This window comes from Copidosoma floridanum, unplaced genomic scaffold (assembly GCF_036245765.1).
Source record: "Copidosoma floridanum isolate Cflo_tuat_1 unplaced genomic scaffold, Cflo_Japanese_pri ptg000013l, whole genome shotgun sequence".
NCBI lineage: Eukaryota > Metazoa > Arthropoda > Insecta > Hymenoptera > Encyrtidae > Copidosoma > Copidosoma floridanum.
In genome coordinates, this window is record NW_028321890.1 from 23503051 (window position 1) to 23530388 (window position 27338).

The 27338-nt window shown below is 40.2% G+C and overlaps 2 protein-coding genes across 3 annotated transcripts in view; both read left to right on the top strand.

The window, feature by feature from the left end:
• Positions 1 to 2706: 2706 nt before the first annotated feature.
• On the top strand, positions 2707 to 5339 carry LOC106641919 (Molybdenum cofactor synthesis 2A). Its single transcript, XM_014356500.3, has 8 exons — positions 2707 to 3017; positions 3174 to 3320; positions 3404 to 3707; positions 3977 to 4292; positions 4367 to 4467; positions 4544 to 4764; positions 4849 to 4932; positions 5003 to 5339. Exons 1-8 carry the CDS (start codon positions 2709 to 2711, stop codon positions 5072 to 5074), a joined length of 1554 nt encoding a protein of 517 aa, XP_014211986.2. The 5' UTR covers positions 2707 to 2708; the 3' UTR covers positions 5075 to 5339.
• Positions 5340 to 8274: 2935 nt separating this feature from the next.
• TTLL5 (Tubulin tyrosine ligase-like 5) overlaps positions 8275 to 27338 on the top strand; it is a 56412-nt gene continuing 37348 nt past the window's right edge. The window contains exons 1-2 of one of the 2 annotated variants that reach the window (XM_089591112.1): positions 8275 to 8768; positions 26292 to 26474. In XM_089591112.1, the coding sequence (XP_089447238.1) occupies positions 26299 to 26474 (176 nt within the window). In that variant the 5' untranslated portion in view covers positions 8275 to 8768; positions 26292 to 26298. Of the gene's footprint in view, positions 8769 to 9197; positions 9244 to 26291; positions 26475 to 27338 lie in introns of those variants that run through there. The other variant, XM_089591113.1, reaches the window with a different exon arrangement.

Here is a 27338-nt window from a genome sequence, read left to right on the forward strand (position 1 = left end):
CGTTAATTTTTCAAACTACAAGCCTCCCTCGTAAATAAAATCAATACTCGGACCATTTGTTACCCTAAATTAATGAACACAAAAAAAATCCATAAGGTTTCTCATGTATTACAAACAGAACTTTTGTATCTGTGTATGGGAGTCACGTGGTCCTACCCTATGGATTTATCGAACCGCAGAGACTGCCTATTGTAATAAATAATATACCTATACTGCACGAATATGGAATACAGCCTGTGACAAAACCTCGTTTCTGGACATTTCATTGGTTCACGTCGAGTCACGTGTATATGACATGAAGTATATGGGCGATAGTTTATTCAGGTTTGGGGAGAAAAATTAAATGTACAATAATATTTTAGGCCTATTTGGTAACTTGTTGTTACGTAATGTTGACAAACCTGCTGAATAATAATTTCGAGGTTTCCATGCCCAAAACTTGGGGAATTTCCATTTTTTTCAAACATTAGATTTGTAGGCTGCATTTTTTGGTACATGAGCGTATTTCAATGTTTTTTTATCGGCTGGATCTGAAATTCGAAATTACTGGGCTTATAAACAGATAAGCTACATTACTGATTATTCGCTCTGTTAAGCATAAAAAAAGGTGTCTAAAATACTTACATATTATTATGTGTGACCATCTAGTTGGTACAAAATGTCATTTCGTTGGCATCAACATTGCTTCAGAGTGAGTCGTTGTTGTTTTGTTGACTATAAAATATATTCATCTGCCGGATTATTATTTTGCTGGTGTGCCAAAAATGCATACTTATATTTTTTGAGAATACTAAAAAATCATGTTTGGTGGTTGACAAAAAAATGGTCAATTTACACATGAAAAATAAATTATTAATTTCGGAATCGAGCCACTGCTGCCTACGAGCATATGGATATATTGTACTCTCACACAAGTGAACTAATGCACAGTTCGTGTATCTATAGAGTCCATCTAAGCAAGTAAAGTAAAATATCGATCCGTGCCACTCCACCCCAAAGACTGCAATGTTCACAAAAAAAGGCAGGCCATGTTGCGTGGGATAATTCAAAAAAGCACAGGTAAAGAAATTAAAATCTTTTCTTGCTAATAAAGCAGAATGATTTTCGTTTCTTTTGAAAATTAACAAAATTATGTACTAGTACAAAAATTGTAACGTCCATATTTTGCGTTAACTTGTCCTACCGGTAGAAAACCTGAAGATGACATTATCCAACGGCGTTATGATACTGGCATGTAAATATTGTTAAAGTTAAGGAAACAATCTAGCCACGCTCCAAATTCTCCCAGTGCAATTTTCGGATGCTTTATAAAATCTTTCCAGCCCAGAGTCATGAGGGCAATTTCATGCAAAACGAGGAATATGAGATTGAGTAAAGTGATGCCCTCGGCACTAAAACGTCAGGAAAAATTAAAATGAAAACGTGAGCCGTATAGCTTTGCAAATTGTGTAATAGAGGTATCTACACTATCTAAACACATTTCAGGGCTCCTCAGTCCCCGACTGGGGCTTCAGTACCAATGCAAACAATCTTCCCAGAAGTATAACTAATTTCAAACAACTTAGGAGAGCATGTATTATATACTTATTTATAATATATGAATGTGTGCGAGCAAGTTTCAAATATTTCCTACATAAGATCAACGCTGCGACAAATCAACGACCCATGGATGCGCGGCTTATGTGTTGCTCACCATGTACGTGCAGCATCAGCCCAACGCCCACTAGTACAACGAGATTAGTACGCCCAGGCCAAGGAGAGGAGATAGTGTGGCTGGGTGTGCTAAAGGACCACCCCTCTGCCAAGAGCTACTGTTTGACCTTGTTTTCATCACTGACCTCCTTACCCTGGATATTGCGCGCGCACACCCTTCCTGCAATATATATACGCTCGTTGACAACAGCAACAACAACAACAACAATATGGAAATCTACAAGGTAGCATTGTGCATGGATGTGAACCATCATTTATACCCCATTGGCTGAAATTGACTCCTGATGATGCCCATGTTGCCAATTGAGAAGTTAAAAAAAAAAAAAATCATTTATACCCATACCTATGTATGCACACGTTAGCCACGTAGAAGACGTTTGTATCTGTAGACAGATCTTTATCACTAACTGAAGATTAGTTAAAAATTAAACAAAATCAGTTCTAATCTCCATCTATAGATTTAGACGTTATCAATCTTTGGTTTTTCTACTTTTTTTGTACTATATTTTTGCACAGAACATTAATTGATGTAAAAACGCTGTTTAAACAATCAGAAGGTTTAATCGTTTCGCGATTATCTCGGGTTGATTCCATGATAATCAGATTATTTGTTCAAAGGTATACATAGCGAGAAATTTTAAAGGATACAGCTTATGCAGTTACAATCAATTATTTAATAACGTCCAGAGTTGCCATTTAATCGTCGAGCCTATTGACATATTGTATGCAAATAACCACTAGTGATGCTCAAATATACCTCCTTGATCCGCTATACTAAAGTTATTAGGCTGATAATTGATAAACTTGAAATAACATTGTTTTTTTTAATTACCTGTAGTTCATGCGCATTTGCTTGGACTACTGTGGACGTACCGACGTATGGACTGTGTAGCGTTACTTGAGGACCCGCCTTTATACCGCACTCGCAACTCCAAAAGTTAGTCATTGTAAACCAGCCTGAATGTACCCTAAACTTTCTATAGGAGACGACTAGGATGAGCATAGAAAAACCATCGTCTGCTATTCACGTCAGGGTACTCTTTTTTGCCAAAGCATGTGAGCTCGCCGGTGCTCGTAACGCCGAACTCGTCTTACCATCTCACTCGCTGACCTTCGAAGATTTAAAGGATAGAGTTGTCTACGAGTTCAATCTGGACAGTATCAAGGACACTTTCGTCTTGGCTCACAACGAGAGTGTCGTCGACGAGGCTGCCACCTTGCAGCTCGCAGAAGGCGATGAAATTGCTGTGATACCGCCAATCAGTGGAGGTGATATAACTCTCTTTTTGTTTACCATATGTGTTGTGAGTTTCGTTTGATTTTAAAGGTTCCATAAGTTTACATTTCAGTGCAAGCTCACAAGTTTTTATGTTTGTTTTAATTCACTCCTTTGTGGTTTATGCATGATTCTTGACTCGTTGGGGTTGTTATTGATCACTGACATCATTTTCATCTCACAGGATAATATGGAGGATACAAAGGATTATGTTGGTCTTTACTCGACCAAGTTAAATTTTGATAACATTGTTGAAACCGTAGTGTCCCCGAACTGTGGAGCTATTTCCACTTTTATTGGAACAACAAGGGACAATTTTGAACAGAAAAAGGTATTTTTAATGAAAACAACAACATTATACCGATGTCAATATTTATAGTGAATTTTTAAACATTTGTGTCATGTCTATTGCAGGTATTACATCTTGAGTATGAAGCTTACGAATCCATGGCTGTGAAAGAAATGCAAAAAGTATGTAAAATGATTCGTTCCAAGTATGCTGTAGAAAAAATTGCTATTTATCATCGTTTAGGACAAGTTCCTGTCACTGAAGCAAGCATTGTAATTGCCATATCTTCACCACACAGGCAAGAATCTTTACAAGCTGTGCAATTTGCTATTGATACAGTAAAATCAGTAGTACCTATTTGGAAAAAAGAAGTTTATGAAGATGATGAGGCCCAATGGAAAGAGAACAAAGAGTGTTTATGGACGAAAAGTAAATAAATTATTACTAACATGAACAAATTTCTTAATTGTTTGAAAATTTTAAATTTTTAATAACTGTTGCTTTTTAACCACGAGTGTTTGACACTATTTTTGTTGTTTTTGGTTACATATATATTTTATTTTTACAAATACACGTAAATGCATGTAGAACATTTAGTTTTTATCATTTGTAAGATTCTTTATTTATTTTGAACAATAAATAGCAATTTTTATGTACTAAAATCAAGTTTTAATACCTTTCCAATTCAACTATTGTAGGTGATATCTATACAAAAACAGAGCAAAGACCAAAAGAGAGAGAAGAAAATAAATTGGAAGTGTATAATTCACAAATGGCATCTGTCTGTCAAAATACCACTGATGCAGATTCAGTTAAAGTCAAGTCTGAACCCTTAGATTATAGTTCGGATGGGAGCTTGGCAGATAGTGAAAGACGTGCAACAATCAGTGTTGATTATAATATGTGTCAAATAAAAAGGAACACAGAAGAAATGTTTAATCGGATACAAGCTTTTTGTTTAAATAAAAAACAAAAAGCAAGTCTAATAAAATTACAAGAGAATTGTATTTGCAGGTTTGATAAAGAATACTATACTTTTTTTTAATAGTGTGTTCTATATTCTTCATATACTGTATTTTATTTTACAGCCAAAGCCTGGATAATCATAACAGTGACGACAAAACATCAACTTGTAGTAGAGTCAACGTTATTTGGACGAAACATAAAAGTTCTAGGAATCACAGGGATGGTAATATTTATGAACTAATAAAGGACATTTTTACAGCCATCTCACACAGTAAATTGATATTCAATTAGACATAAAGTTTGTAGAGTGTATAATCAATGGAGCCATCAAAATGTTTCTCCAAAACTAAAAAACGAGTCAAATAATTATCCATCAGTTCTTGAAGAAAGAATATCATCCACGGAAAAAATACTGGGAATGAATAAACCAGTCCCCAAAGATGTATATGAACGATTAAAAAAAATAGAGGATCGGTTGTTACTTTTAGAAAGTACTTCACCAGAATACAAAAATTTATGGGTAAATTATAAATAGTAAAATTTATACGAGAAATTATTGTTTAAAGTTTTTCTACCTGTAAACTTAATTCTCGTTATATTTCAGGCAGGCGTGATGAAAGAAAAGCCTGAAAACTCTGATGATGAATGTGGTGATGAAAACTTAAAGAATGAATACAGCAGAAAAAGAGTAAGTTACACATAAATATTCTGTGGTTGGTAAATTTTTTGTAATTTAACCAATATTTGAATACTTTTAGTCCTTTGCTATGGCAGACAGTTATTCAGCATCCCATGAAATTGAAAATAGGTATGGTAAAAGATTTAGATGATTTGGCAAAGACTGCGAACGCTTCAGTTTTCTTTTAAACATGCTTGCACTACCTATGGCTTTGGAAATCATAATTTCACTGTTCAAATCATATGCTGAAAAAAAGATGCTGAAGTTATCAAATGCATACGTCAGTTGTTAAATTTTAGTTACTTTAAATACTTGTTCGTAAATAACAAGAAATATGTACATAAAATACTTGAAAATAATGTACAAAGCAAAATGTTTGTAAATATTTGGATTGAAGTATTTTTTGGTACAAGTTGGAATAGGTTTTTTTTTTTTTTTTTTTTTTTTAATTTTATACAGAATTTTAATTAAATAATGAAAAGTATGATACTTCTCAAAATTTAGTTACCATTTAAAATTCGAAATCTTTTGCAGTTACGCAAATGTTCTCCTTATTAGCACAACTATGATTTATCTTTTTATTAAAAGTTATTTTTCATTCCACGCGCGACATAACTGAGGCTTTGAATTAAATATTGCTTTGTATTGTCGGTAAATTCTCATTTTCATCAAAACAGCTTGCCATGATTTTTTAGATAATGAAAATCAGTCAAGATTACAGCGTAAATTGAAAATTATTTATTTTCATATTTTCATTATTGTTGAACGTAATCGCACGTAAATATCTTTGACAAATTGCGTCGAAACCGTACAGTTCAAACTACCGATCTGCCTCGATTAAAATTTCTGTTTATAACCTGATGGGTCCACTCCAATATTTATTTACGATTGTATGATAACTATAAGCCACTTGCTCGTATGTCCGCTCAAAGGCTTCCATATACGACACCCTCGAATAGTGCAATTAACAGTAGGGGGATGCTTGTATGGGGGAGCGTTGCAAGTGACACGCACAGCAGGGGGACTATTCGAAATCGGCAGGGGAACGCGTCACGCAGATGTAGATGTACCTATTCATTAATAAATACGCGTGAACCTGCACTCTATGTGTACACAAAATTGTGTTGATGTACTATTGACCCAACATGTTGAGCCGATGGATACATACAGGGGAGTACAGTCTCAACAGAGTTTTTGCTCGATGAGACACCATGTGTGCAGCTGCATTTTATGTTATTTTATTTATTTTTCTCTTTTGAAAAGAACACGTGCTAGTTCGATAGTGTCCATAATCTTGTTTGGCATGCAACACATCTGCGGCCTCGAAAATCCAAGGCTTGATAATAAGTTGTGTTTGCTCTTGTTTCGTAGGTAATTAAATTCAAATCGGGCGAGGGAGCTTTTGTGCATAATCCCGCGCGAGCGCAACGAAAAGTTTTTGGAAAAGCGAGTTTGTTCAAAGGCCCGAGTGGTGCACGTTACATACTTGCATGCGCTTTGCTTTTCTAACTTGTTTGGCTTCGCGTGGGAGGAATTATTTTTTTGCTTTTCGTCAGTTTATTGGTGATTTCGTAAATTGAGAGGAGAACAACGATGGATGTATCGAGCATTGCATCCCCATTTGATTCGACAGTGTTTTGAAGATATCGTTGATTTCATGAAATATTTCGATAAAAAGTTTCACTCGAACAAAACCTGCTTAATTGGAAAATAAATACTGATTGTTTGTGCCAGCCCAAAAAAGAGCAGTACTAAGTTCAAATGTATACCTGTACAACGTACAATATGTGGAGGCAAGGTCTCTAGTTCAATTTACATAAAAAGTTCTCCCAGACAATCGTCACGCAACATCTCGTTTTTCTCGCAATCAGCCTTAAAATAAATCTCGATTTTCATCGTAAAATATATTGCTTTTATCATTTTTTCATCTTCACAATATGATTTTCCCATCAACAACCATCGAAGTAATAAAAAAAAAAAAAAAAAGAAATTTCTACCGAATCATCTCATGTAATAATTGCCGCCGACTCAGATTAAAAAACACAGTTTTAGTTTGATCCTTGACATTTCGGCTCAATAATCTCTTTCCGCTTTTCACACGTGAATCGTTCGAGTGTGGCCTTTCCCGCAAAGTTCACATTCTCTTTCCCTCTCGGTTAAGGTCACCAACTTCGAAATTGATTAGGTAAGTACTTATTGTTATTTTATCAGTTCAAGTTTCTTCTTTCTTTAAGTGCAAGCTCAAGTGTATGAGGTAATAAAAAAAAAGTACAAGGATTTATTAATAACAAAAACGTTTTAAATTGGTTAAATGTACATAAGTGAATTTCATGATTTGGTTGGAATATGATGATTATTTTGTACATAATACTGTACTATCATTATTTTACGTGAACTTACTTCTAGGAATATACTTAAAATTCTTTAAAAAAAATCAAACGCCTTTGCGTTCTGGCCGCGCGCAATACAACCGGTATTATCGGCATAGGGTACATAGCATTGACTTGGGATCAAAATTCACACAAAGTGCAATGTTGTGTATAATGGGTTTGAAATTTTTTGAAAACATGGGATTATTTGAGTTTTTTGAGTTAGTTTAGTTATTTGAAAATTTTTGGGTACATACCCGGTGGAACTCATGCAAGTTATACTGGTTAAGAAACATTTTTTAATTATTCTGAAATACAAAGAAAGGTCCTCACAGGATGAGCTGGAGCCTGAAAATACTTGAAAATTTAATAACGTTAAAGCACCATTCTAAAATTATACAGACGATTATTAGCTTCTTCTTGCCTTGTAACTTACAAATTAGAAATATTTTTATGGTTCTGTCTTTGAAGGATAATGTTGAAAATATTTTCTAACTAAATAATAAATACTGTTCTACATACAATAAAATTAGAACTAAGTATTTGTGGGATTAAAAAAATAATGTAGTTTTCGTATAATGAGCCATAATATATATGATACGCGAATAATATTCGTATTATACGAAAAATGCATGCGCCGCTCTGCTGCGCGTAGGTAGTAGCAGACAGCAATCAACTATACAGCAGCTGTTTATGCTGTATATGTATATATGTAAACGTTATAGCTGCGCGATGGTATGTTGTATATTAATGTATAATAATAGATAGACAATATCAGTCATTAATTATTACGTTTATGTTAATGTTGTGCGTACCTATTTTTACAGTTGCAGTTTGTAGTAGTCGCATCTTATGGCGCTCCTAACCTTAATATACATACATAGTCCAGTAAAAGCGGCTATGCTGTCTGCTGTGTCATGTGCTGCTTATATATGTATATGTATACATATTTACACGCAGCAGTATAGAGTATAGCAGCCTTGGCTCTCCTCAGGATGCCGCAGTCGCCGGCGGCGCGCGCTTAAAGCTGCCCTCTCTTAAACGCAGACGGTCTTAATTCTCCTTCTCCCCCGTAGATTACTGTCATAATAAATTTCTCTAACTTTCGTCGTGGTGCCTAAAATGCGCGCGTAAAAAAAAAAAAGTTATTTCTCCACTCGCTGACTCGCTTCTCTCCTGAATACATTTTACAAGAGGGAGAGAAAGGTATAGCGATGCTTCCTGCTACTGTCGTGTAAGGAACACAAGAAGGTATATATAGAGGAAGGAAGAGGAGGAGGAAGATCTGTCCAGAGAGTACAGTCTGCAGCATCAGTATCGGTAGAGACGTAAAGAGGATAGAATAAGGAGTGTGTGGTTGCAGCTATAAAAGTACACTCTCTCTTTCTCTGTCATCATCAGGACAAGAGAAACAGAGAGAGAGAGAGGAAGGGAAAGAGAGCGCAAGCAAGCTGTCGACAACGAGGGGAGCTCGAGGTGAGTCACGAATGATTGTTTTTTTACCTACCTTCCCTTATCTCTCCCCCTTTCGAACCTTGCGCGTGGATTGTTATCATTTTTATTCTTTCGCGTTTTTGACCACTGCTAACTTGCTCTTCTTTTCTCTCGCGCATCATTGAGTACATAAATATATACGTACGAAGGGCTGCTGCGCCGCAGCCGTAGTGGAGCTGCCCCTCTCTTGCGCCTTGCTCCAAAAAATCAACCCTCCCCCTCCCCTTCATCCGTACATACGTATCACCAAAGTATATAATATACTACTGTTTAAATTTTACCAACAATGCGGAAGACGTTTCAATGTGATTGGTGCTTCACTTTGCGCGGTCTTTTGCTCGTTTGCTCCGTTTTATAAAACTAACCCACACCCACAGGTGTGTATATACGTCAACAGGACAACAACAACAAATAACATAAATAGTAGTATCTATCAGCGAGAGCAGTGTGTTATATGGTTCGTAACGGTGTGCCTTTTAAATTTCTAACCTTTCCTAACGAACGTTATTCGTTTCCGACTCCCTGTACACACAACATATTATGTCCTTTAGCGACAGAACACAAAAGGAAGGACGATTATATTTGTGTCAATTTATCCTCCTGATTGCACAAAAATATAAGAGTGCAAGAGAGAGAGAGAGTTACTTATATATACACTGCACGCGTGTCGTCGTCGTCTGCCACGATTTTTCTCTCTCTCTTCTGGTTTTTAAATTGACAGCTGATATACCTTATTGGTCATTTTGATCGTCCGTAACGGGATTGTTTAGACGTCATCGAGGTTTGCAGCTTATCACCGGCTACAGTTTCATTTGTCATTTGTTTTTTTTTATTCACTATCTATTGTGTGGAGGGTAGGTTTAATGTGCACACACACACATAGGTACGTATCTCGGCGTATTCAGCCTCCCCAAAATAAGTAGCGAGAAGTGGGAGGAGGTGTGTAATCGAAGGACCAAGGCCGTCGAGGGAGTGCAATGTCGGCGGTGGGTGATTCTCTCTCTCTCTCTCTCTTCTTTTTTTTTTTTATCTCTTGCTCTGGGAAGACTGTTGCTTATGCAGGTGTATCGTATCATTACTTGGCCCTATCTTTTTGTTGTACTACGGCGCCAGCCCTTTGCGGGGGACCAGGAGCTTTGTTTTAAAAAAGGCCAGGGGCATCCTTCCGTAGTCGAGATTTTTTATATTTCATTCGTGGTTTTTGTTGAGAAATGCAGAAAATTTGCTCTCTTTTTCATTAAAAGTTTTTTTTTTATTAAAATAGAAATTTACGTATTGTAACTGCAAGTAAAAAGAACAAGTGTCGGTTTGGATAGTACGATAGAAAAAAAGGCATTGAATGACTTTCTTTGTTACATTTGCTTTGGGTGTATAATTATATACGTATATACATTTCGTATTTAAAGTAACCATCGACTGTAAGATATTTTTACTTTCGCGCGGAAATAAACGGGGAAAAAGAGGGGACGTTCGTCAGAATCTCGCACTTAAAACACTCTTTGATTATTCTTTTCGGGGCAATGTATAAATTTAGATTCGCCAGCGATTAACGATATTTTTCCTGTTTCTAAACTTGCGAATTTCATTTTTTTTTAATGGGAAAAAAAATCAAATAATGTATAAGTTTATTGTAATTTCACCAACGAATCACCGCATCGAAACTTACGAATTTTTTATTATTTAATGTTTTTAGCAACAACAAATTTAGTAAACAGTGATGGAACGTTGTATTCGTTTCAACTTCAATTTTATAGCCTGGCAAAGTCTTGAAGGTGACGTATGAGCATACCTACACACTCGAATTTAATGTTTGTATGAATTTCACAGTTCCTCGAGCATAACTGCTCACCATACGGTACATTTATCGGCTTACTGCCCAATTAGCCTTAATGGCCAATCTATCACGGCTCATCTCCGTTGATTGTTATCTTTAATTGCTATTAATTTTCTAACGCAAGCCACCTCGGGTTTAATTTACGAGTTTTATTCTAATAATATATTACATTGTATATATTTTCTCACTTGGAAAAATTAAATTAACTACAGCATTGGCTACGTAATATAATATTTTTATAAGTTAACCGTGGAATCCAGCCAAGCGCCTATAAACTTACCCCCAAACGCCATTCCCAACTTCCTGCCCAAGTTAGCAGTAGGAACGAAAAACACACGTACACGCACCCTCCCGTAATTTAGTTCAGACCCATAAAAGTATGAGGAAAAAAACTGCCTTTAACTACACCTCATTGAGTTTAGGTTTCGTGTGCTATCTTGCGGAAATGTTTTTTTTTTAATGTATGCGTGAGGTGAAATCGTAGTATTCGCGCAGGCGAGTTACGGTACCGTTTTCGTTTGCGTTGGCTAACATTTTTTTTTTTTTTTTTTTTTTTTTCAATTTCATTAACTTCTATTGTATACCCCCATATGGAATCACGGGAAATTTTTTTATTTTTATAAATTCTAATATCAAACTGTATTTGAAATATTTACGCTGATAACGATCCGTAGTAGCGGTTCAAAACGATTTTTACCATGAAATCGTTTTTCCCAATTTGTGAACAGAGTATGAAATCATGGTAAACATTTTTTGAGCAAATTTTATAAAAACAAAAGGAAAATAATTACTTATAGTTTCAACATTTTTATTTCATCCAGCTCACTCGTGGTGAGGCGTACATCTATGTGGCTGTCAACTACAGAAAAACCGGTATCGCGTATACTTTTTAATCGGGAAGTAAAACTTATAGTCAAAACTTACAGTTGTGCTCGTGTGTCCATTATGATCTACTAAAACAGTGCGGATTGTGCATGTACTCATTTTACCGAGAACAACGAAGCAAGATCTAGAACATATATTGATGGGTTGCTGGTTAGTTTTGGACCTAGAGTTACCATAATTTTGTAATGAATCGCAAGGCATAGAATTCGCTCATTAAATTACTTTCTATACAATAGTTGATTAACTGTAAAGTAATTATTTACTGTAGAGGAGCACAGAAACAATTACTTAAATATCTAACAAACTTGTATGAGCATGTTTTTTATTAAATCGCTCATACAGCGCCCCGATGCATACGTATACCTACCTTTTTCTTTCACGCAGAGAAAAGATAGTTGGCTCCTGTTTCAGTCTTCTATTTTTACCCTTGCGATTTATGGAGGGGCAAGAAATTCAGCCAGAGTAAAGCCTTTAAAGATGGTGTTCGCTGCGTTGTGTGAGTATAAAGCATCAAAAGTGAATTCGTGTCTGGCTATGCCAAAGTTTTTACAACAGTCGAAATGCGATGGAATGTAAAGCTCAAAGCGGCATGTTTTTAAAACTTTTGGACTCATCACTTGAATAGTCACTCTAATTTTCATTGTGGCACATTGTATAAGCTGGTTATTGTAACATTCAAACTTTAGTAAGTAATATACGATTTTAGATGATGGCACTTGGATGTTTGTGCGCGTGTATTTTTTAGTGATGAATTGCATACACAATTCAACTTCTTTTGCATGTCATGATTATACCTTTGCAACACGTTATAGATGGCATTTGTCTCGATACGAAGCACCTATTGTGTTTGGATCTAGCCTCACACACCGACTCCTTGAATTGCTCAAGCCGTCGTAGCTTAAAAGTTACCCTATAGAGTCCGCATGTAAGAACCCAAATTTTTTATAAAACTTTATGCAATTTCTCATAACTTATTTAACTCTACGATTTTGACATGTCTTGGCACCTTTACTTACGCCTACAGTTCACATACGTTTTTGTACTATCCATGGTTTCACTCACGTACCAGGAAATTCATGCTGGAATATAAAATAGCCGTAAACAAAAAAAGATATTGAAAATTCAACGCAACATCATAAAGAAAAATTCCACCTTCGGACTCGAGTGTAGCTGGTGTATAACATTCGAAAATGTGTACAACTGTACGTACACACAAACGTGGCGCACAAGTTTGAGCAAAGGAGGAGGAGGAGGGAGGCCCTCGAACGGTAATTCACGGGCCATCGATTAGAAAACTTCCAAGTTCAGCGCTTCCGGTTGCGCCAACGCGCGCAATTAATTTTGTTTTCTCTCTACCACCTGATGCGAATCGTCTCTAATCACCGCCGCCGAGGCAATGTTTACCGCCGACTCCGATTAAAAAACACACTTTGAGCTTGATCCTTGACATTTCGGCTCGGTAGGATCTTCCTCCCTCTCGGTTAAGGTTACCAACTTTGAAATTAATTGGATATTAGTTCAAGTTCCTTCCCCCTTTTTGCGTTCAAGCTCACAACCAGTCGGATATGTGCCGGCGTCCTGTCGAAATAACATCTAACAATTATGTAGCTGGTTAACATCTAACATTGTATTATTATATAATTATGTAGCTGGTGCACGTGTAGAGATTGTACGGGTCGTTTTGATAGATTTTGCATTTTTTTTCAAAAAAAGCTTTATTATTTTTCTTACACTTTAAGTAAAGATCCTGAAAAACATTCAACCCGAAATCATCCAACGAACGCGAGGTTGAAACCATCATTTTGACCATATTTATATACTTACTCTTTCATGATACGCCTTTTTGCCCAACAGTCAAAAGGAGAAACCAGGTCAGACTAAATCCAGTTATATACCGAATGACCGATGTACATATGGGGGAAAGCATCAACAAATAGTTTATACATTATTTTTAGAAAGAAAATGGTATCGCACATCTATCCTTGGACCAGCCCAACTCGCGTTTTCAAGGTAAAAGCGTTTACACGCATCCATCTACGTACGCGTTACGATTCGACAGCTCTAACGTTAAGTGTGTCACTAGAGCGCTCAGCTTACAACTTATTGTGTTTAACGACAACGACTAAGTACACGCCCTGATCTTTTTTTTTGTCTTCATAGAATTCGTTTCCGCCTTTTTTTTTGTCGTAAAATACATTGTGCCAGATTTTACGTTTTTGGCCCTCCTCCTTTTTTTTTAACTGGCAAAAAATTGTCCATTGTGTATGTGGACTTGTTTGACCGAAACAGGCGAAACTGGCGGCTGCAACTTTTTATAGACAATACATGTCCTTGCAAGAACTGACAACATGTTGAAGTAATTATTGATGATCATTTGAAAAAAAAATCCTCACTCCGATCTAAATTGTATATTGGTATTAGCTAGCGAGTCGAGCATTCATAAAAAAGCTCTCACCGAATTCCAAAATATTCTAACAATAATTTCTCGGTGCAGTCCATTATCATTACCATCATTCTCGGTATGTACACTTGCAATTGCATTGATCGAGGTGATTCATTCGCTGTCGATGGAAACGTTTGCTAGAAAAATGTATCCCCCTTAGCTCGAACGATAAAAAAAATGCACTGGAATCACATCAAGATAGTACCAACTCCTTTATTTCATATCAACGGGGAAATAAACGAAAGAGAAATAATTTTAATTGTCGTTTCGCAATCCACGCTCTATCGCTCAATCGTAACTACTTGCAAGCTTGTACCTGATGGCAAATTATTACGTGACGCACATAATATTCCTGTAAATCACTTTCACCAGACGTAAAAACCAACGATATACCATACACAATTTCATGATAATCGTTGGCACAAAAATCTTTGCTATGCAAAAAAAACACTCTTTTTTCCCTCGTCCACGCGAACCCCTATATGATTCTTCTGTTCCCTAATTTCTCCAGGGATGGTGCTCGCGGAGCATTAGCTTTGACGCCCTGCATTTCAGTATATGAGCCTCTGCATATCCACCCTCACTCTCTCTGTCCTCGATGTATATAATATATATCCTCATTATTCAAGAGCACTCGTGGCTCCTTGAACCTCCGTAATTCCCAAAAGATTCGCGCCTCCCGGCAACATTTACCATCTCTATTTTTAATACGAAGACAGGAATATATAGGGGCAGTTGTTCCTCGTGCGCGCCACATATAACGAGTCTCGAGACTGAGGATTGGTTGCTGCAGGCTCCGACCTCGTTTTTTTTTTTTTTTTTTTTTTTTTTTTTTTTTTTTTTTTTTTTTTTTTTTTTTTTTTTCCTTAAGTACTATCGTTTTGAAAGAGCAAAGGTGAGTGCTTTTTCTTATTCCCCCCCATCGTCCTTTGCCGTAAAACTGAGCTTTTCACTCGGTGTGTGTTTTTAATTTTGTTAATTTAAAAAATATACCTCGGTGCATCATCCTTACCAAGGTCCTAAGTATCATAATTTCGCAATTGGTTTTATTTGAGAGGATTACTTGCGATAGCTCGATATTGTTTATTTGACCTCTGTGTAAAGAAAGGCCTTCGTCTCGAGACATTTTTCAACACCGTGAATGAAAATCGATGAAAATTAAAACAAACTTATTTGCCATTGATTGTAGCAACAATTATTTGTTATGCACAACAACCACCATGAACTGATGAGTCTGTTTATACAGAGCTATGAAAACAATCGATCCATTGCACCCCCCTACACTAGTCACCATACTCCTTACAATTTTCATACAACTGTGTAGCTACTGTTCGTGGTATATCGAGCCATAATGATAAATTTTTGCGAGCCAGCCATACGATAATTACTGCTCGCATTGTATTTGAGTCTATATACTTGTAGTTTACGGCCAGTTTGCTCGCTCCATTACGCACACGTATATATACTACCTACGTGCGTACATAAATATGATTGTATACCACACAGGTGAAAAACAAACTTTCCTCGTGCGTATACACCTCCTACCAGTGATATGGGTTTACCTCCCTCCTCACAATCACATATGTATATATATATATATGGTAGGTATAAAAATAATAATAATAATAATAATAATATATACCATCGCTGTACGAGAAGCAGCTGACGGACACCGCTTGCTTGCGAGGGAGCGCGCGCGCATTGCACCCACGCCCCCGCGTATCGGTGATACGTATATATACATATATATATATATATACATTATATACATGTATGTATCGCGGAATAGGTAGAGCCGAGAGTTACAAAAAAACGGTAGGCTCGGCAAGTGCTGGCTCGGCTCGCGCTCGGCCCGCTCGCACCTCTCCGGCTATACTCGAAACACATTGTTTCTATACGCGGCTTTTCACTTTTCTTGTTACGTTGTGTATTTTATGTACTTTCATATCGTGCGCGCGGAGGATAAATTTTCATACTTAGCCCCCCCCCCCCGGCCGCTACGAGGGGCTGCATATAGGTAGTAGCTCTGCAACCGGCATCAGTCTGCACGCGCGCCCACAACTGGATGATATTATACACAGTGATTTTGCACCCCAAGCATATACGAGCTCTTATCTCCGGGGTGTGCCTGCAGCGTCTGGCAGTAGAGTGTACTTACTTGGGGGGAGAGGGTGGCTTTTGGTTATTTTTGTTTTTCGCCGCTTTGTTTCTCCTTGTTGGTGTGTGTGGTGTGTGTGTGTGTGTGTGTTCTCGTGGTATGATTCCGACGATGGCGGGGAGCGAGTTGAGGCCGCTTGATTTTCATAATCAGGCGCAGAGGCCGTCGGCAAAAAGAGCCCGCATTAAAATCTCGTGAGTTGGACTTGTTTTGTTTACCGATTGCACAAAAATAATATTTTTCTTCCTTTTTTTTTGCACCGCCGAGTTCACGGTTTTGCGTCAACTCTCGCTTAATTATTTATTCGCCGAAACGTTCGTTTCGACGTTACATTATAGATTGGTAATTTTTTTTTTTTTTGTTTGCTCCTTTCTCGAGTTTCACTACTGTTTTTTAAAATTTTTTCCTCGGTCTATTGATACTGAAATATTTATAAATGCTCACTGAATAATAATCACTTTATATACATTATAATATATGTTGGTTGAATTTATTATTCGTGAATACCTCGGCTGGTATGTTACTACACGAGCGTCGTAATAACGACTGGATTGAAATCATTTCATAATACCCATGTAAATTTGCTTACAGCTTTTCAATCGTTTAATATATATATAATGTGCATGTATAAATACACTGTTGATCCACGTGCCATTAAATCGCTTCTTGTGAAACGCATTGCAGTAGTATAACATTATTTTAAAAACAACAAAATGAAAGATTGTTTATCATTTTTGTTGTTAAAATTTATTGTCGATGCACGTGAAGTGTTATGTCACGTATTAAACACTTTTCTTGCTTTTATTTTATTTTATTTTATTTTTTTTCATCCAGAGCTAGTCGAATTCATCCACACTCGGTTGTTTAACGACAAAACTTCAACAAGTACCGGTGTGACGTAAGTTGTGTACAAACGCATGGGTCACATGAAAATTCAAACGACTGGCTTGGTAGTGCGGTGCACGATTGAATAATTTACGTATGGAAAAAAGACAGGTACGCGTAATTGTATTATCGAAGGTAGGGCGGTATAAGTGTACTCTGGTTTATCATAAATTTACGAGGAAGGTTAACCGCGCACGACAAAAATTAGAGGTGACTTTACGCCCGTAATCGGCGGTGTGCGAGACTCCGTGCATTAAATTTCCTTCGCCTCCATCGATAACTCCGACGCGGTACAAAAGTATCTCGTAAAAAGAACGCACGTCACATTAATTTTCCCGATAAACTTTCTCGAGCAAAGTTTACCAGTGACACACGCACGTATAGGTACTCCGACGCAAAACACAATAGGCATATATATATACCTTATATATACACACACAATTCCAATTGAATCCGAGCCCACGTTGGCGCGCGAGTCGTATTATGGTATCGCGTGACGCGCGTAATCCCCGTTAAAAATAATCGGCTCTTACCACCGGGCCGATCGATCCTCGCCCCGTGCAATTAACGGGAAACTTTGGCGAAAGTGTCAAGAGCAATCATCGCCGTTTTTTCGTCTCTCTCGCCATTCCGTTTTTTTGATTTGTGTTTCCTCCCTTCCTCCTTTGTTCAACTCATACTCGAGAGCTTACAACTTGGTTTTTTTTTTTTTTTTTTATAGTTCGGCCATTTCAATTCCAACCGACTCACTCTGATGTAAAATAGGTATGTCCCCGTAGGCGTGTGCACGATAAAACTTGGGTCTCTGCTTTTGGAGACCGAGCGATCGTGTGTAGGTACACGGGCAGCGAAAGAAAACGGGGCCATGGGTCCGGCTCGGAAAATCGCTAGATCGAGCATGACGATGCCACATAAAAATAGACATCCGCGCCGAGCTGCGAGCCCGAATTTTCGTCTCGAGCTGGAAATCGTTGTTAATCGATACTGTAATCCAAACCAATAGATAATTGACTCGACACACGTCACACACATTGTACGGGTGTGTCCAAGGAAATCAAACCGTGATCCAACTCATTTCGTCCCTATGGGAGTATACGCGTGAGCTCACCTGCCCTGACGATGATTCAGCCAAACTCGAGGGGGGTAAACACACATACTGCTCGCCACGCGAAAACGGTGTACAGTATGTAGCACGTAGGTGGTGGCATACGTATGGACAAACTGCGACTGCTACGTGTATACAATACATACAGTCCTCATTATCTATGCCGGTTGACGTGTAAGTAATACAACGAAGTAGGCGTCGTTCGAGACTAGACGTAGCCCGTTAAAGACCTGCTATCAGCACGGGTGGCACGTGGATGAAGACGTTCGCCCCTTGATCGACCCGCCCTTTGCCTCCCCAAGATCGTTGGTACGGATAAGATTCAAAGAGGGACATGTGGTGTGGGTGGAGGCGTTTTGCATGTTGATTGAGCGTGATTGCGAGCTGTACCGATCGCGCGCCCAACCATGTGGGTTGATGAAAAAAAAATGGTGATCGGCGAGCCCGTTTGTAGTGTTTGTACAGAGGAAGCGCTCGAGTGCTCCATCAAAGGATGAGCTTTGATCGACTGCAGGATAATCGTCAATCTTTACACCGCTTTTTTTTCCCTTTTTTTTCTCGCTTACTATCGTACATCATCTTGAACGCACGTGCACAAATATACTTATACCATTGTACCTACTCGGGTGATATTGTTTCGAAAGTGCAATTTTTCATGGTGGATTGGGTAAAAATTTGTAGAGCAACGTAATAAAAATCGGAATCGCAACCCCTTGCAGGGGCGGTCATGTGTACGTACAGTCGAGTCAAGTGGGTTAATGCCCGCTAATTTCGTTAATCTCGATCCCGATCTCCGAGCCGAGTTTGGTTTCAGCGACCCAAGATTGTTATTGCCCCAACAATTGCCGTTGCCTACGCGCAAAAACGATATTTTACATATCCTCGACTATACTGTGAAACGTGGGCACTCTATCGGTTCGATCTTTTGTTGTTGTATGGGAGAGCTGGATATGCAAATATAACTGCGAGGCGAACGATCCTAGGCACATATAGCTTTTTTTTTATCTCTCTTGGTTATCACGTAGTGAGTGAAATTTTATTGACTTCTGTGTTTAGATTAAAAAAAAAGAAAAAGATTTTTACTTCAATTAGTATATCATCGATCGTTGAACTTGAGTTGATTTTATAATTGCAAAACCAACAATTACCGATTTTTTGTTCATTCTGATACTTGGACAAAAAAAAAAGCTTTTTACTTTAGTATGTTTGATCGGTGAGCTTGAGTTGATTTTACACTTGCAAGACCATCAATTTGCGATTAGCTTTGTCTAAAATATTGTTAGCAACGCGAGGTGGTTTCCGAGCTATACTTCTGGTAAAAACAGTCAAGTACTTATTAAAAAATGCAAAATTTCTTTATAGTCCTTCGATGTAGTATATTTTTGCACTCAATAGGTTTTCCGTGACTATGAAATCGAGATAAAATTTAATCCAAGATCCCTGATCCTACCGATACACACACACGAGGAAAACTTTGGCTGCTTCTCTAGCGTCTGTCAGTTCCGATTTCGCGCAGTCAGAGTCATTACAAGTTACCTCCTGCTCGGGTATCTCGTTTTCCCATGCACACGAGCTTTGCGCCCGAATCACGCCACCTCGCCTCCAACCCGCTCGTCCGTCTTACGAGTCATTGCACCCCCCCTCCCCCAAAGGTATAATACTACCCTCCGTTTTATCTTTTCAACTTGGCGGACGCGCGAGCGCCTCGTCTATTTAGAAAATTGCAAGCCATCCACTTTCATCCGGTTCTCCGGGAACGGGGAAGACGAGTAGAGAAACACCCGTCCGCGAAGTTTTCAAACGCAGCCTCGTAAAAGCGGGGCGTCTTTGGCACAGATAAGCTCTTGTCTCCTCGACCAACTCTCTTTCTTTTTGGTCCTTAATCGGAAAGCTCGAGGAGTAGCTCTCCAACTGGAGAAAAAAAACAAACACCACCTTGCACGTTTCTCGTCCACGCACCTAATTAAAGCTGTCGGTGTCAAGCTAACCCACACCTCTTTTTCTAAGTGATGGGGTGTATTTGGTAAAAGTCATTGCGCGGTAGTGTACGTAGAAGAGAGCTTTTTGCCATATCTAATGATTTTTATCGTGACGGATGGATGCTGGATGGATTTTGGCAACAACGAGTCTTCAGTTCGCGTGTGGTACTTTCCTCCGCGTTTGTCAGCAAAATGCAACCGGTGGATCAAAGTATACTCGGCTCGATTGAGGCAATTTTACTTGTTCTTTTTTGCTCCTTACTACAAGAAGTGGAAATCTGTTGCGGAAACCCACTCGGAGCGTAGGTGTATACAGTTATCGTCTGAATTTCGAGCCCACCTGCCCGCGTCGTTTAGCTACCGGAGCAAGACGTACATAAGGTGCGCGATAACGATCGTCTCACTTATCCTGTCGTACAGTGACGAAACAACGTGGCTACATGTATACACCTCGTTGCACACACACAAAACCATCGCATGCATGTCCCGGAATTCGAACAGTTTGTGATTCGGGTGTAGTACGCGTGGTATACAATTGTGGACGATTGTGGAAATCGGTACAGTATACCAATCTTGCAGCAAGTGTCCTTATACAACGTGGATGCGGGCAAAATTACCCCATTTACCCTGCATTGGGTATATATTATACCTATATCCCTGTGCTCGTGTAATGCCTTTTTTTTAAATGTAAATATAAAATATGATGATCTTAAAAAAGTGTACAAAATAAAATGAAAAAGGTGATAGCGTACTCGAGCATCGCGTTTATTGGTGACGCGACGAGCGGATAATTAACGTGTATGCCAGCTGCTAGTGTTACGCGTACGAGCTTCTTTAAATAGAAAAAAAACTCCTTTGCACGGTAGTGAAACAGAGAAGACACAATTGGCCTCTGTGATTCAGCTAAAAAGATATCGTTAAATTTAAAAAAAAAAAAAAAAATCCTCGCAAGTAGCATTAGCTAATTAGATAATCACACCAATACGACTGGATTACACGCCACTGAATTAAAGGCCATCAGCCTTCGTACAAGCTTAAAAACCATTCGCTATACCTATACGTGTGTTATTAGGTTCGCGTTGCCGATAGAGCAATTGTGCACACCTACTTATCCCCCTTTAGAAAGTTAGAAACCGGCGCGTGGGGGCTTGTTGCGCAATAAAGAGGAAATAATATAGCTAGCTTGTATATACCAGATGTGTGTACTTACATCTACCAAACCTTCTTTTTTTTTTTTTTTTTATTTTTGCTATTGTCGACGTGTGCGCTATACTGCTTTTTTAGCCCTTCCTTGGAGCATCAGCGTCGACTTGTAGATGTGTGGAACGCAGACGTGTAGATGGATATGGGTGCCGAAGTGTGAATTTTAATTTAGAAATCTCCCTATTCATTCGCGTTCATACACTTCATACCTACCCCGCGAGCTCTGGGGAGACTTTAATTACAGGGTCACATCAAAACTTTTGTCCCTCGTTTGAGGAGCAAACGCAACCGGCAAAGTTTTTAATTTCGTTTGATGCCCTTAACTTTGTTACTTGCAACACGACAACTTACGAAACAATCCTAAGGTACACTGCACATAAGAAGAATATCCTTCTTCGTGGCTTGGCCAAATAATACCGTGCAGGCGAGCAAAAGTTTAGCCGCGATTTTCATGCCGCGCAAACTTTGTCGTTGGTTCTTGGTATGCAGGTGTGGAGTCCCTGTACCATTGCTTACACTGATACAGAGGAATGGGAAGCTATTCGGGACGACAAACTGCTAATGTCTTGAACGTCCCTGTAAATACGTATAAAAGTTGGAATTTCGTTTAGTATACGTTTGCGCGACATATTTTAATGTTACCTACACTTTGCATTATTCAATTTTATATACATACCCTCTTTTTTTACAGTCCCCGCTGTTTTTTTATAGTGATGAAAAACAAATAAGGCGCATGCCTTTGATTAATTGTTAGGTATTTGTCATCAGATGGAAATTTTTATTTTCACATCCTGAATGTACGAACGATCCATACATGTACGAAAGAGACCGAGATTGTAAAAACTACTATATTTTTTTTTTTTTTTTTTTTTTTCTTTACCCTAGAAACGCCAACGTCGGCTGGTATTTCGCCAAATTCATCGCGTCAAGTACTGTATAGCAAAATAAGCGTTATCAAAACGATTTTCCGCTCGCTCGTCTCGAAATAATCACGACCTTGTAACTCAACGCGAAGCACCGGTATAATTTGATTTTTCTGAAGCACCATTCGCGTGCTTACATAATATACCGAAAAGCAAAAACCGAGAGACAGTAAAATTATTTTTTTTTTTTCTTCTCTACAAACCCCACCGGCAAATCGATTAAACACCACAGCTGTACAAAGAGTAAGAAGAAAAATGAGGGGGGGGGGCACTCGAGAGACCCCGTTTAATTTTCACGCCTCTACCGAGTGGATTTTCACAAAGTCTTTAGTAAGCCTTGAGACCACACGGAGGAATCGAGGCCAAATTTTTATTGACACGCCACTGCACACAAGTACATACAACTTTTTCATACAACGGGACCACTTGGCGCTCTTACGCACACACAGATAAGCTACGGGTGCACCGTAGGACGAGTAAAATTAGACATAAATGAAAACAAGTCACGGGTCGTGCTTCGGCGGGTCCTGGCAGGTAGACACCGCGATCGGCCTGTCGAGTTCCGCGCCAACCGCCCGTAGCTCGAGGTCGACCATACCGAGGAGCCTGTCCTCGTAGGTGAAGGTGATCCGCGAGTCGGCGAGCGCCCTGTACTGCATCGTGGCGAGTCGCCTGCGCGGCAGGGCGGCCAGGAGCTTGCGGTCCTTCTCGGCCACGTGGCTCGCGTGTCGGGCAAACGCCCGGAACTGGGCGCTCGTCGTCGTCGCCAGGAGCGTCCGCAGCCTCGGCCCGGCCTCCCCCATCATCCGAAAGAGCTTCAGGCCCCGGAAGCGCGTCCCCAGGACCTGGAAGGTGTGCAGCCGCCGGCAACGCTTGGCTATCCGCGTCAGGTTGTTCGCCCTGAGGTACAGGCCCGAGGTTGAACCTATACAACATTGTGTTCCCTTGTAATTGTTACCCCATCCCCAAGTACGTGTACACAGTGATAGCGAGCAATGGCATAAGTATACCCGTGCAATTAACGACGGACAGTTGCTCCAAGTTCTTGTTGGACACGGATATCTGTCGCAAAATGTCGTCGCAGTCGGACCTGTTGCTTATGCAGATCTTCTTGAGGAAGGGCATGCGCTTGAGGTCGCCGATCACGCTCTTGGTCTTGATCACGTTGTCGATTACCTGTGGGGGAGGGGTGTGGGGCACGCAACCGAGGCCCAAAATGTATATATACCTGTGTGTACCCAAGGGTGCAGTGGAGAAACGAACCTCGTAGTCCTTCCAAAGCATGGGGTCGCGGGCCATTTCCTCAAAGTACACGCACACCTGGCGCATGGTGTGCAGGTCGCAGGAGCCCAGGTGGCCGAGTATGGCCAAGTGGATCTCGCGCGGGAGCGACAGCAAGTTGGGCCGGTGCCTCAGCCAAGCGAGGCGCGTCTCGACTCCCGCGACTCTTGTTGGGCGCCGCCGACGACTGGGGCACCTCTTCTTGCCGCAGCAGCTTCGCGTGAAGATGGTCCGGGGCGTGTAGCCGTTGCTACTACTGTGGTTGGTGGCCTCCATCGGGGCCGGCTCATCGTTCGCTCTGGAATTGCTTCGCGGAATTTTGGCGTTTTTATTTATTTATTTTTTCTTTCTTTCGGCACCTTTCGCGAGTTTAGCGAGGATCGGTTGACGGGAAATTTTGATCGGGTTATCAAAAAAAACAGGGGGGGCGGAAGCACGGGTCTACGTCGAAGATTTGGGGTTCCTTGCACGTGTGGGAATGTTTTTTTTTTGTCCACCGAAAAGTGAGGCTATATGTGACGAGTGAAATCTGCCGCAGATTGGATCGCGGATGGGGTGATATATTACATGCCGATTACCGTGAGAAAAAAATAATACGCGGCGTTGAATTATGCATCGCCAAATAAAACGGCGCATTGGTACGATTAGGTCGGAATTCGCCCACGCGAACGGACTCGTGTACGAGGCTTGTACCCATATTTGTCATCGCCTGCTCTCATATTTTCGTCCCTCGATAAGCACAGTCTGGGCAGCTTGAAAATCCCCAGAAGCTGCAGAAAGGATGTGCCGATCGCCCTCCCCCCCCTCCTTTTTTTTTACTAACCGCGAAATCCCAAGCGGTGCAGTATCGACTATACACTTGACCGTCCCCTCCTCGGTCGTGCCATTGTAATGTAGAGAAAGGAAAAAAAACGTAGGAGGGATGGGGACGAGCGTGATGTGCCTGCACGATACAAAGAGAAGGAGAGCTCCCCTCGCGGTTGAGCACGTTAATCACGTATACCGCGTCCGCGTTGGGATATAGCCACGCACCATCGGATCCGTGAGGTGAGTCATTCTTCCCCCTCACGCGACTTTGGTCTTGCGAAGGGCGCACCATTTAAGGTTGGGCTGCGGCAGCCGTTGTATATATTTTACTCGTATCGCGGGCTTCGTTCGAGTACATTCGCTTTTAATAACGAGAAGTAAAAAGAGCCACGATAGATCGGCGGGCTTGAAGAAAACTGTACGTAATGCAGGGCGACCTCAAGGGTTACTCGGCGCACATGTCCATACACAACCAGGCAATTGATTTTGCTAAAAGTAGTTCGAGCGCGGGGTGAAATTCAATGCCATCTTTGGACGATCTTCCAATGCTCATGATAAATTTTTTAATGTCGCGTGCGCATGCAATTACGATACGCCGAAACCCACGTATACTATGTATACAGTCATACCCGGTGTGCTGCGATGCACAACCTCGGTGGAATTGATCAGGCGGTGATGGTGAATCGTGACACACATCGTTTCCGGTAATGGGCTATAATCAATCGCAATACCCCCCACCGCTCATATGTGCACACGCGAATTCTCGCGTTGAACATTGTATACTTCAGAGAGTGTCAATTTCGAGACGAATCGTGGGCTCATCGCGTCGAGGGTGTGCGGCAAACCTTCGCCACCAGCTTATCGCGTGCGTGTATATTGTAATATAATGGACACGTCAGCTCATAGGTGCGCGAGCGAAATAATATAACGAGTGTCGACAGCGTTGGCGGGACATAAGGGGGGGGGGGGAGTTTAGTTTCTTCGATCGGAAGCAGCTAAGGCGAGCTGCACGGCCGAGTTAGAGTTCCTTGATCGGCACGCGCGCCCCGACTATATAATACACTTATATAGGCACAACCTTACAGTTACAAGTACATAAACTTACACACGTGGTTCCTCTCCTATTTCTATTGTCCCGAGACTGGTTGCAATAGTTTTCGGATTAACCATCGCTCGAGTGGGTCATTGGTATTTTCCTTTATTCCTTCCATCGTGACACAGCTATATGTATGTGATCGAAGAGAACTGGTGAGAATACAGCAAAGTCAGTTGCGTATAAAAGTATAATCAGAAAAAAGAAAAACAATATCGAGGGTACAGAAACACGAATAAATATTACCCGTAACAGTAGCAGCTGTGTCAAAGTATAATGTATACCTCGTACAGGTACACAACATTGTTATCAGCTGGTATGCCCGAGTTGATAAGTCGATTTATTCGTGTGCTCGAGAACCAACCGTAAAAACGCACCGGCTCCGCTTCGTCTGATACGTATCGCTGAAAATGCAAAGTGTTTATGTATAGGTTTGAGTTTTAAAAAAAAAAGAGAGGGAAATGTACACTTTCTTGCGTGCCTGACTGAGTTTCTTTATTTCATTTTTTGAATCGATCTATAGGTAAGCCAAAGCTCGGGCATTACGGTATTCCAACGTTCCTCTATCGATCGCCATTCGTGTCACGTTCGGTTGAAAATTAGCTGACCTTCGGACTCAATAACGGCGATGGTCGATCCATTAGTACACAAGTATAACGTACGCACGAAATCGATAGTCACTTATATTTTTCTCAGTACCATATACCCTATTACTTATAAGGTACATATATAGTTTTCCATCCATCACCCGATCGACTCACGTGGGTACCGATTTTTCCTCCCCCGGCATTCCACAAGTGCCTATACCCATATGTTCGATCATTTGCAATATCTTTATGAATTTCAATCGTATTAGTCGAGAGATTGGTACATCCTTTCTGTAAGAGACGATTTTTCCAATTGTTGCAGGTGCAAAATGCTGACGCAGATGAAGAGCTTGACGACAGGAAAGCTGCAGGACGAAAGACGGTCGAAGCAGCAGCTGATGTCGTCCTCGAGCCTGTCTGGGATGTCGCAACTGTCCAACAGCAGCGAGGAAGCTCTCGAGCCGTTTGTCCATCACAAGCCGAACGGTGCCAATAAGACGGACAGGTGACTGGTCATTATTACAATTACCAGTCAATCGTGGGGTGATCTGGTGCCTTTTTCCCAATGTCACTTGCACAACAATCGAAATCATGAGTTTGTCCGTCCTGCACTTGTTCACAAATGGGAAATTTTAATCGAGACCGGATTGTCTGTGCCCAACGAGTTTCTTGACCCCGTCGGGTATAAGCTGAACACATTATTCATTGAGGGGGGGCACGACCAGTTGTTGCGCGCTAGACTGATTTATGTGTATACACCCGTTAATCATCTCGCCCATCAAATCTCGAAAAACCTCGTAGTATAGTTGAGGAAAAGAAAGACAAAGGAAGGGAGCATCGACCGCGTAAAGTTTACTTTTTTTTCCATAGGTATATAACAGGAGCAGCACCTTTAACCAGCCTTTTCTCGGCGATAAAATTTCCCGCGCACAAGTGGGAAAACAATTCCACGCGCTTTCCCGACAGCTCGACTCTTTTCGCAAAGATTCCTCTCTTACCGACATTAATAGTTACCCGAGAGGCGGCGCCAGCTCTCGGGCCACCAAAGTTGCTGTATACATGTATATGCGGGCAGATATTATATTATGACAACCGGCCTCTATACTTACACCCACATGTACTGTACTTACACTACTTACTCTAATAGCTCGTTATATCGATTAGCCGCGGTGGGTATGTAATCGAACAGCCATAATACCCATAGAAGGGTATAAAATATTTATAGTAATGTCATGATAAATTCACGCGCAGACGCGTGTACGAGACGATTACAGCAATTTTCGCGGATGATTTCTCTCGATGGAATTTCATGGAGAAGCAGTAAATGTTTCATTGTTTGGCATTACGTTGTTATTTCGCACATTTGTTT

Coding starts and splice junctions, on each gene's coding strand:
- LOC106641919 (XM_014356500.3), top strand. CDS start 2,709: ATGAGCATAGAAAAACCATCGTCTGCTATTCACGTCAGGGTACTCTTT. Junction 4,468..4,543: donor TTCTAGGAATCACAGGGATG/GTAATATTTATG, acceptor TTAGACATAAAG/TTTGTAGAGTGTATAATCAA. Junction 4,765..4,848: donor CAGAATACAAAAATTTATGG/GTAAATTATAAA, acceptor GTTATATTTCAG/GCAGGCGTGATGAAAGAAAA.